At 35.9% G+C, this 12308-nt stretch overlaps 1 protein-coding gene across 4 annotated transcripts in view; it reads right to left on the reverse strand.

The window, feature by feature from the left end:
* Window positions 1-12308, reverse strand: part of NFIA (nuclear factor I A) — a 322795-nt gene that overhangs the window by 120693 nt on the left and 189794 nt on the right. For all 4 annotated transcript variants that reach the window (XM_032218140.1, XM_032218139.1, XM_032218138.1 and 1 more), the window contains exon 3: window positions 3431-3496. In XM_032218140.1, coding sequence (XP_032074031.1) covers window positions 3431-3496 — 66 coding nt within the window. The remainder of the gene's footprint in view (window positions 1-3430; window positions 3497-12308) is intronic.

A 12308-nucleotide genomic window follows, 5' to 3' on the forward strand; every position in this document is an offset into this window, starting at 1 on the left:
ATAATTTATTCTCTTATCTAGTGCAAAACACAGAATTAATTTAACAGGCATAAGACCACTCCTGGGAAACAAATATCCTAAAATTAAAAAGATTGGACAAAAAACTAACAGCTCCCACTTGTAAAGTAATTTAGAAAGGATGATATATAATGCACTTTCTTTCATGGGAATACGATTAATATCAACATCTTTTAAAATTACTGCTTAAATTAGCAACCTTTCTACATGTCTTCTTCTTAACTGATACACGGATTCTCAGCAATGGCAAATGAACGCTAGATATGGTTTATTTATTTCATTCTCATTTTTATTCTTATATTACTACAATAGACTAGTTTTAATATTAGTTTCACAGTATGGTCAGTGGGGATCTAAACTACTGACTTTCTACATACCCCAAATCTGTAACATATTTATGTATTTTAATTATAATTTAATTAATGTAAATATTTAAACATACAAAATAATGGAGGGGGTGCCACAAAGAAGAGGGTGATCAACCTATTCTCCAAAGAACCTGAAGGCAAACAAGAAGCAATCAATGGAAACCAAACAAGGAGAGAATCAATCTGGAACTAAGGATAATTTTCCTGACAGTGAGAACAATTAATCAGTAGAAAAGCTTGCTCCAGAAGTTATGTGTGCTACATGGAATTTTCAAGAAAAGATTGGACAGCCACTTGTCTGGAATGGTGTAGGATCTCCTGTTGGAGTATGGAGTTAGATAAGCTAATCTTCAAGGATCCTTTCAACTCTGTTATTCTGTTAACAACTCTTTAATATCACTTCTAAATGTTAAGTACAAGTCTTGAAATAGAACATAGAACATAACAGCGTCTCTTCATCTAAAGAAACTAAAAGGGTCATGTACCAGTGGGCAAAGAAGACTTGTCCTGAACTGAAAAACTTGTATTGGCAGAGAATTTTTTTAACTCTTCCTCACCAAAACAATATATATATATATATATATATATATATATATATATATATATGTATATGTATATGTATATGTATATGTATATGTATATGTATATGTATATGTATATGTATATGTATATGTATATGTATATGTATATGTATATGTATATGTATATGTATATGTATATGTATATGTATATGTATATGTATATGTATATGTATGTATGGTATGGTATGGTATGGTATGGTATGGTATGGTATGGTATGGTATGGTATGGTATGGTATGTATGTACGTATGCACGCACTCAGGCACACACACTGTATATTGAATGGATAACTGTATACTTTTAGTGAAAAAGTTGGCATCTTTTCCTTAATAATATTTAGCATTAACATTTTAGGATCTGAGTGGCCTTTTAAAAGGAGATAAAAGAAAAACTTGTAGACTCTTTATGATTATTCTAGAAAGGATGCACCAAGCCATATTTTACAAAGGACTAGCCACTCAAGAAATGGCTGGTTTTGTTCCTTTAAATTGAAAATGGGGTTATTCTATCTAGCATTTGAGGGACGGGAATGTCATTTTTTCCCCACTTTTCTATTATTACAAAACTAGATCCAGGCTTCATGTATTTGAGATCTATAGAGCTTGCTTTTAAATTTTCAATGTATCCAAAATTAAACATATTGTAAATTACATTGATAACAAGAGTGACATTGAAGTACGAATTTAAGTTTGTACTGCGATTTAGACCCGCTTAGATTTCACTTGATCATACTTTTGTTTTTTCAAATATTCCTTTGAATCATCAACTTAGCCATTATGCCCAACCTTATCTTCACAAAAATATCTATAATTGACTACTTATACCACATTAACAAAATATCTGCAATTACAAAATGCATTTATCACAAAGATTCCATGAACAAATGTAAAAAATTGTTTGATACTTTTTACTATTAGGAAGAACAAGGTATCTTTCATTTTTGAAGACAGAGTTAGGACATGCTTTTGAATTATCAAGATGTTTGATTTGAATACTGAAGATATTCAGGGAAACAACTTTTTAATACACAATTAAATCAGCAAGCACAGGAGAACAGCTGGAGTAATGGATACTATCCCTTTTTCAAGTTTATATGTAAATATAGACAATTCTTTGAAAAATGTGTACATGTTTTTATTAAGCCTTGTATTATCAACACTTTATTGCCAAATCTGTTAAGAATGTTGGTGGACTTCGTATTTCTTTTAACTGTTTCTCACCTACTCCAACCTCAGTAAAACAAAAGAATTTAATCTGATAACAGTAAGCGAACTATAGCTAAGAAATTGTATGCTATACTTCAAGACCAAGTATTAAAGGCCTTAATTTATAATTCCTTTGGCAATAATTGAGAATTTTAAGGTAATGTTTTTCCTTTCAATTTTTTTTAATGTGATATGGTGTGGCTCTGCAAATACTAAGAAATGTTCCTGTGTCTTTAATACCATTAGGCATGGCCGGCAAATGCTAATTAGGCATATCACTGATGAGTACTTTAATGATTTATACTGGTGAAAGTACTAATCTCCTTATACTCCAATAGATTGCTGAATCTGCCCTTCATTAAAAATTGGGGTAGAATTCTCAACAGGAATGACTCCATTCCCAATGACACTAAAAATGATTTCATTTTTATTTATTTATTTATTATTTAGTTTGTCACTCATGTACAAGATAACAGGAATAAGAATAAACATGAATTAACACAGGAAATGGATACAAATAAATGGGAATAGTGGGATAGGGACGCTAGACACTCTGGTGCGCTTATGCACGCCCCTACCGACCTCTTAGGAATGGGGTGAGGTCAATAGTAGACAGTTTAAGGTTAAAGTTATGGGGGTTAGAGGATGTAACAATACAGTCAAAAGTGCATTCCAAGCATTGACCACTCTATTGCTGAAGTCGTATTTCCTTGCAATCGCACTTCCAGACAGAATATAAACATAATCCAGGCTAACCAGGTACGCGCCCATCCACCTCTGTAACCTACTTGAATCATAGGATATTGTTCTTTAGAACTTGCCTTGAATCCAAATTCAATGCAATCCTAATTCTTTTTATCTTTTTCACTATTCTTTCAGTTCTTTATCTTTACTCAACAAAAAAGAAAAGTGGCAAAAGTGGGACACTTGTAACTGGAAACAATGTGCTTTCCCACTTGCCTTGTTTGTAGCTTGAAATAAACAGCCTGCTCAGAACTACCAGGCCTTACTTCAAGGGTGAGGAACTACGGCCCTTCTATGACTTGCGGACTTCAACACCCAGAATTCCCGAGCCACATGGATGGCTCGGGAATTCTGGGATTTGAAGTCCACAAGTCATAAAAGGGCCATGATTTCCAAGCCCTGCCTTACTTGAAAGAAAATGGGCATATCTAATACATCTAAGGCATCTCCTGGGGCCTGTGGTTCAATTTCCCTAAAAAAACACACAGACTTGACATAAGCTTGGCAAAACTCACCATTTTCAGGCTGGTCCTTAATATCAGCTTCGCTTGGCTGGCTGGGACTTTCTGACTGACTTGAATCTACAAAACATAAATATGGTCCAAAATTAAAGGAGCTGACTGTGGAAGAGTAGCCGGCTTTATAGTCTGAAGCATTTTTAATAGAGAAAACCCAAAAACCGAAACAGCCCCACAGGAAGCAAGGTGGTGATTTATATTAATGTTTAATTTTTACAGCATTTTAAAAAAATGAATTTGAAGCCAAAATTCATCATTTAAGACTTCAAAGCCTATACAGGTGTAAGTCCTTGACTGTCAAAGTTACAATATTCCCCCCTCCCGCAAAGTAATTACAACCCAGTTCTAAAGTTCCAACAGTCAGTCCTCCACCATGATCTTATGACTACATTTCGGCCACTTGGCAACTGATCTGCACATATGACCATTTCCACTGGACATGTGACTTACGATATCTTTGTCGAAACCATTTACTTCCAGTTTTTGGCAAAAACGCCCCATAGCAAATAATGGTTTTGATTAACAACTGAGGTGTTTGTTTTACAACCACCACCACAAAGGTTGTAAAAATGGATCCAGGCATGTGGTGACTCGCTTTACAACAGTCACAACTTATGAGAGTAAAAGGCAGGCTCCATTACAATCATAACCCAAAGACTACTTTTATATTATCAGCAAAGACCTGGGCTTTGTATTCCAATGATGTTTTTATATATATAAAACATGCCTATTTTTTTTAAAATTTATATTTCTTAACTGCCCATCCCCCTTGGAGAGGATATTTGAATGCTATCAAAATTCATTAACATGCTAACTGCTTGCTATTAAAATATTACATTTTTCATATTTATATAAATTACTCCTGCCCCTATAAAAATACAGAATACGCCGTTTTAATTTATAGATCCTTATTAATGAATTTTAGTCTGAAAAAGAAGCTAGGAAAACTAGTTGAGGGCAATTTTTTTCTTTTTTCTAGAACAGTGGTTCCCAAACTTGGCAACTTTAAGACTTGTGGACTTCAACTCCCAGAATTCTCCAGCCAGCTGCTGGCTGGAGAATTCTGGGAGTTGAAGTCCACAAGTCTTAAAGTTGCCAAGTTTGGGAACCACTGTTCTAGAAGCAGAGAAATCTGGTTTGCTGACATGCCACAGATCAGTGCTGGTCCACGGACCAGAGTTTGGGGACCCCTGGTGTAGAGTATATGTATATCCAACCCACAATGCAAACTGGGATCAAGCAGGGGACAAAGGTATAAAGCTTCATACTCTTTATAATTCAGTTCCATTGTATTTGTTTTTTTTTAAATGACAAAATATTTACTTATTTTATTGTATGGTTTTTATAGCCCGCCCCCCCAATAAGAATAATCTTGGCAGACTATGATACACTAAAATATTTAAAGGCAACAATCATATACAAATGCTTCCCAAACTGAATGCCAATATTTAACAGGGACTGAAAGCTTGGTGAAATAAAACTGTGCTCAATGATCTTCTAAGTGACACAAAGGAGGGTGCTTTACAATATATCCAGATTACTAGGAACCAGGTAGTATACACATAATGCAGAATAACAGATTTGGAAGGAAGCTTGGCAGTCTTCTAGTCCAACCCCCTCATCAAGAAAGAGACCCCATACCATTTCACACAATGAGCCCATACCATTTTCAGACAGGACTCCGGTAATGAAGCACCTACAACTTGTGAAAATAATCTGTTCCATTGATTGTTCTCCCTGACATAAATTTCTCCTTAATTCTCAGTTGGATCTCTGTTTGTTAAGCTTCCATCCATTACTTCCTGTTCTGCCCTCATGTGCTTTGGAAAATAGATTGTCATTCTCTGTGATAGCCCATAAAATACTGGAAGACTGCTATTATGTCATCCTTCTCTTTCTCATACCCAATTCCTGCAACTGTTCATTGTACTGTTTAGCCTCCACTCTCTTTGTTGCTCTTCTCTGGACTCTAAACAACACCCCCATCTTTTGGTATTATGTTGATTATATTGTTATTATCTATATCTATATCTCTGTCTGTATGTCTGTCTATATATTTCTCTGTAATTTTAGTCACAGGAAGAACCTTCCCAAAAAGTCCCTGGACTGATTAAACTCCATCAAGGTGGAGTTTGATGTAACCTAATGATATCACATTCGCCTTTTTCTGGATCATGAAGCTCTTCAGATAGCCATCCATGCCTCATGGTTCAATTATTGCAATATGCTTTTACAGGCATATTGCCCTTGAAGATCACTTGAAAGCTTCAACTGTCCCAGTTGTGGGCAATGATGGGTATACTTGAGCATGTTCATAGGATGCCACTTCTTCAAGAAGTTGCCAGCTTGCTTCAGTGCAATTCAAAAGCTGATTATGACTTTAGAAGCCCCACATGAAATACAACAGTTATTTGAGGGACTGCCTATCTCCTATGTGTCTGCCTGGTCAATTTGAGTCAAAAGGTCTGGGTTTCCTTGATCAAATATTATCATCTATAAGAACTCAGAAAGTGTGCCTCCTGTTTCAGCACCTGCCTTCTAAAACATGATGGTTTGGGTTTTTTTGAGATCAGGATGGTTCCCTTCTTGCTGGCATTCTAGTGCACCATAAAGACCTAGCTATTCTCCCAGGCATAGGGTGGCTGGAGTTTCCCACTCAATGTTGTGGGATATTTGAGTTGTTGCCAAATTTGCCATCTTATTGTTTTTCTTGTTTTCTACTATGGTTTTTGTTTTACGTTTCTTCTTATCACATATATTTTATTCTGTTGTGTTATTGTGAGCTGCGCAGACTCTCATTCTGGAATCAGGCAACATAAATAGAATGAATTACTAAATAAGTAATCCACTTAATTTTTCCATGTATTTAGTACACTGTATATAAATCTTAATGGTTTGTATGTGCCTGATTACAATAGCATATTTTATCCTTCTCTGGAATAAGATATTTAAAAAGAAACTCTTAATAGCTGATTCAACATTCATCCTGTTTGGATATTTCATTTGGGTTCTAGTGATTGCAAAAATTCTCTTTTCAAAAAGACAATTTTCAGGAAAAAGTAGTAAGATCATCAGTAACAATGCTCAGGGTTTGTGAATGTGTCTGTATATAGTACATAGCTTAAGAAGCATTTCTCTGCTACATTTTCATCTTAAAAAATAATCACAATAACAAGTTTTCTGGATTCTGATATTTTCCACCAAGTAATGCATTTTTCTTAGAACAATCTAATGTCTGTGTTTATAGCAAGAGAAAGGATTTCCTTTTTTCATGTTAGGAAGGCACAGATTTAAAATTTGACTTCTGATACCATATCATGGAAAACTTACCGGATACAGTACTCAGAAAGTTAAACAAGAACTTCATTGTCTCTCTTAAATAAGAATAGAATTATAACAGGAAATGCCTGCTTTTACATGGACAGAAGTCATACGAAGACTACATGTTATCTTTAGCATGTCATTTTTCCTCCGTTTCTCTCAGCTGCTTTTGATCACACTGACCACAATATGCAGATGACACCCAGGCTGTATCTCTCAAATCTCAACTAGGTGAGATAACACCAGGAGAAGGAAATGAACTGGATGAGAGCCAGGGAACAGAAACTTAATCTTGACAACATGAAAGCAATGTAAGTAATTCCCAAGTACAGAAAATGAGGAAACTGAAGGGATTGCATTTTCCTTATGAAGCTTAAGGAATATTCCTATATCTAGCTTGTCACTAAAAAACAGCTTCTTCCTTTCCCAGAGAGGACCACATAGCACAATAATCCATTACTTTGCATCTTTTCCTCTCTATTGCTTTTCAGAAATTAATAGAGAATCTTCAGATAACCCAAGAAAGCTTGGAAAATATGATGCTTATTTTCTATGATGTGTACTGGTTGTTTGTTCGGTTTTGAACATATTTTATTATTTTATTTTTGAATTAGAAGGCCAAGAATGCTTGGTACCAGAATATTTATACTGGCATGTATTAATCTGACCTTTAAGATCCTTGAAAGAAGCCCTAATTGTGGTGCCATTATTGGGAGCAATAATTCAAGGTAGTTGTATCCTTGCCTAGGCCTTTGGCTTTTCTTGTTTAATATATTGGTACCTATTTTTTTCAGGGTTTTTTTTCAGGTTTTCTTTTGTCACACTATATTTTAAGTACGTAGATCAGAGATGTCAAACTTGCATCTTCATGGTGTCATCACCATGACTTTTTCCCCTTCGCTAAGCCAGGCAGGGGTGGGGTGGGGCCAGCACGTGATGCATCGGCCCATGGGCCACAAGTTTGACACCCCTGATGTAGATGCTATGTAGCAGTGCAATAGCACTTAGACTTTTATACCACTTCATAGTACTTTTGCAGCCCTCTCTAAGCAGTTTACCGAGTCAGCATATTTCCCCCAACAATGTGGGTCCTCATCTAGCTATCCTGGAGGTCCCCCCTCCTTTATTTAAAACTAAGAGAGGGAACTTCTCCTAGAGATGGATTAAAAGTTAACCAAGGGGACTTTTCTGCTATGTTATAGTCCTGAGTTAGACTGTTTACATCCATCTCATTTCCAAATATTCTTGTTATTAGAGATTATTAGAAAAGAAATGATACAATGGGTCTCAAGACTCCAAGGATGGAATTAATATAATACGTGTTATAAATATGTTTCTTCTCCCAAGCCATTCTTAAAATCTATCCTTATCAACCACTTTTAGAATGGGAAACAAGCAAGCACCCAAAGACATGGGAGAGGGAGTAAGGCAGCTATTAGCAGCTACTTGAGAACAAAAAGCACTCACATACATTAGCATCCCACTAGTGATCTATGCTAGAAGGCTTATCTTAGTTTGCTGCACTTTTTTCTTGATAACAGGAAGGCTGGCAATAGCCACCATTGAAATCTGCTCTGTTAGAAACAAATTTCAGGTTGGAGGAATGTGGATTGCAGAAGAAAGATGAGAGAAAGCCCATCAAGCTGATGGAAATTTGCCTACTTGGGTCAATCCTGCAACACTCCATAGCATAACAGATTTATTGATAAAAGGGCTATACTTTCCGTTATACATAAAATGTAGATCACAATGCACATTCACCACATATTACATACAATATCCTGCATTCTCTACCCTTTGCATGCATGTAACAATGCGGTTTTAAAAGGTGGATATATATATAACAGCAGGTAAATAATAAAAGTAAAAAGAAGTTTCAGATGCAATTTTGATAAAATTATCACTTAGAGATATAGATAAAATGTACAATTAATTTTCAATTCTATACAGAAAGAAAGAAAAACAAGCAAAGGTACCATTTGGAAAAATTAAAGCCACTGGACATATACGTAATAATTTAAGTATTACATATTAATTTCTCTCAAATCAGTTTTCACCATTGGTCAAATAGTGTTAAAAACACAAGTAACTACAAAATAGCAGGGTTCACGTGATGTAATTAGGCTAAAAAAAAAAGGGTTGCATTTCATTAATTTCAATGAAAGAAACCCACGACTGTCCCGCAAAAAGGAATTTAAAAACGGATTGTGCCCAACATAACTTACTACAGATGGAGCTAGAGGCATTATAGTGAAGAATAACAATTTGAGTTATAGCATATTTTTATACAGAAATCTAGTCCTAGCACGATTTGATGGTGCCCTCTTAAAACATTTTGGAGGCTGAAATAGAGATATTATGGAACAAATTAGCCAAGAGTTATATACTATATGTTGTTTCATAGGACTTGTGTTCAGAGATCACTGTGAGTGTACTAGCAGCAATATATTTGCAAAAAAAATGTTTTTGCATCATACATTTTGGTGAATGATAAAAAGGAAAAGAGAAAATTAGAGATGTGTCAAGCATTTTATTTTTGATGAAGCATTTCAGATTTTCTGAAACTAAGTAGCCTTTAGACAGAATTTCTTGTCTTTCATAGGCACAGTAATGTTGTGTCAAAATCCTTGAAAGTTTATCCCTCTTTAAAAATTACAGAAAGATGCATGAACATAAATAGCCACTTTTTGGGAAACAAATTTAGTTATTCTTTTGCTACAAATCATTTAGATATGGAAAACTGTAACCTTTATAAGTCTGCTTTTATTTAAAGATAAAAACCCTTTTACATTTGGAACAAAGAATATGCTCGTGAAATGATATGAAGCTTATAATGTTGGCAGTCCTATATACTGTCTTAACTTTTAAATGGTTGTTTGCTATTAATGGTTTATATCTTATTGCTGTGGATCACTCTGAGAATATTGGTATTGGTGGAAGGTTGATAAATTGACTGAATATAAATACGGCAACCCTTTTCTTTCTCTGAAAATGGGGGTATTGTTGGATAATCGCATCATTCATACTTTCTGTTTGATCTACTTATAGGAGCCTCTTCAAAACCACTATCCTCCAGATGGATGAGACTATTATCCATAGCCATTGCAGATGGGTTGAGGACAGTTGCAGTACAAAGAGCTGAAAAGTTTTGGAATCATGCACTGTGAAACTTTTGGATCCCATTCAAGTTAATCATTACATCCTTCTAAAGTGTTATCCCTCTACCAAGGTGCAAATCAATGAAGTCTATGAGAGATTCCTTTGCTTATCATCTATTAATGTAGGCCACATTTATTTATTTATTTATTTATTTATTTATTTATTTATTTTTGCATTAGAGATATGCCTATATATTTGACTGTTTGGGCCAAGGTTCTTTATTGCTATCTTTAACTCCTAATTTTTCCCCCTCTACTGTATCTCATCAACTCCTCGGTTGGGGGAGGGAGAGGGAGTTTGACATAGTAGTAAAATCACAGCAATTCCAGACTCATTTTTGTGACAGGCTTTTTAATTCCCATACACTGGGAAAGAGATTATCTTTGATAATAGAAATGTAAATCAAAGCTTGCTGTTGTTTATTCCAGACAGACATTTGTGTGTTAAGTCTGTTTATCAGGCAACACTCTGTCTAAGCCAGGAAGCAGTCAGCCTTTGTGAGAAGATGTATGCAAATATACTTCCCAGGAGTCCCTGCAGCAAACCTTTGTGGCCTTACACTCCCTCCCCACACCCCTCCTCCAGCCTCCCACTCCTCCTTACTTTACCAGGAAAACTGTGCTAAGCCAGCTCCTAAGCAAATGAGCAAAAACAACTAGCTAGACTGTGTGGATGAGCTTGAATGGAACCAAAACATGTGCACAGTCTGCTGCCCTTTATTCTGAGCAGACTTTGTGTATTACATCTGTTTAGCAAGCAATACTTTGTCTGGATTGTCTTGTAAAAAGGAGTTCCCAGAAATTCTGGAGTAGCTTTTGTGCATGGGGGAATCCGTATTGCAACCCATGATGTGTGAATCGATACACGAGGACGATCATGAGCAGAATGCCAAAACACAAATCTCTGCAAAACTGGGCTCAGGGTTTACTTATTTCATTTTAGCATTAAATGCATTGGCCCTGGGTTATTGGTGTGTCTGTGTGTGTAGAAAAGATTTCTTGCACCTTTTAATACTCTTCAATGTTTACTTTAAAAAGTTCTTTTCCCTTGCTTTACTACAAGGGAAAAGTGCAGCAGCGGCATTAATTCATGATTTAATTAAAGCTGTCATAAAATGCTTTATCTTGAATATAATAGTCTAAAATCCCATTTAATTAGGGTTTTTTTTCCATTTAAAAAAAAAAATCAGTTGGGTAAAAATCTGTTACCCAAAGGAATTAAAGCCCAGGTTTTCAATCCTCACCCCCTCCCTTCCCATTAGACAAAATAAACACTTCAGGACTTCACTTGTTTGTATTCTCCTCAGTGGTGTTGTATGCATCAGCAACTAAAAACAAAGAAACTTTTGGCCGCTCAGACAAAATGCAGAAGCTCCCCAAACAACAAAGCAAGAGGGGGTTTGGGAAGCATTCAAAAAGTCTGACAGTCCATTCAATATATGGATGATGGCCATAATGCATCCAGGGTCCCCTTGCTAATTAAATATGCATTGGCACAGTTTTGATCGATGCAAGCCATGGATCAGATGACACACCTGCAAAATTGTGAGCCCAGTGCTCCCAGGGAAAGAGAGAGAAGAAGAAGAGGAGGAGGGGGGGAGGCAAATACAGCCTGTCTCCTTATCTTTGTTTTCAAAGGCTCTCGATTTCTGTGCTTAGATATCTAATTTAATTCTCTCACCCCTCGGCAAACTGGATTAGGAAAGTCAATACTGCCTTTGTGCAGCGACAGGAACACACAGCTTTCTTTTTATTCAATTTGGCCGTGACCTTTAGACAAAGATAATGACAACTGTCTAAAAGAAAGGTACAGCTTCAAGGAAGGAGCTCTTGAAGGGGGCCTCCTTTCAGTCTCCTGCAGTTCCACTGCTCTGAATTTGCCAACAAGATAGGACTCCAAATCCAAATATTCTCCCGGAAACGAACCAGCATTAAGCTTTTGCCACGCAGTTGAATGGAGTCAGAATGTTGACGGTACTTTTCTTTTAGCACCCACTGTCCAGACTGGAAGTCAATTTTCTAGCTGTGTGTCAAAAGAAACTAACATTCCAACAGCATATTGTTCAGTTGTTTCAAATCCAAAAGGAAGACAGCTAATATATTATATAAATAAAAGTAAAGTGGATTCTATAATAAGGCAGATGGGGCTTGGTTTTAAGTAGAGAAGGGACTTTTGCGCTTTATTAATGGAAGGATTCTAAAACGTCAATGAAGGTTCTGCAAAAAAGATCCCTCTAAAAGTTACTCTTTTGCTGTAATGATTGTCAGAAGAGTCACAATTATATTTGCCACCAAAGACTGTACAGTAACTGGATTCTGTATCATGGTGCATTTTCCTTTGCAAAATCATAACCTACCTTCTATTTTAGTAGCAAATTCTAAATACTACCAATACT

This window comes from Thamnophis elegans, chromosome 5 (genome assembly GCF_009769535.1).
Source record: "Thamnophis elegans isolate rThaEle1 chromosome 5, rThaEle1.pri, whole genome shotgun sequence".
In the NCBI taxonomy this organism is placed as follows: Eukaryota; Metazoa; Chordata; class Lepidosauria; order Squamata; family Colubridae; genus Thamnophis; species Thamnophis elegans.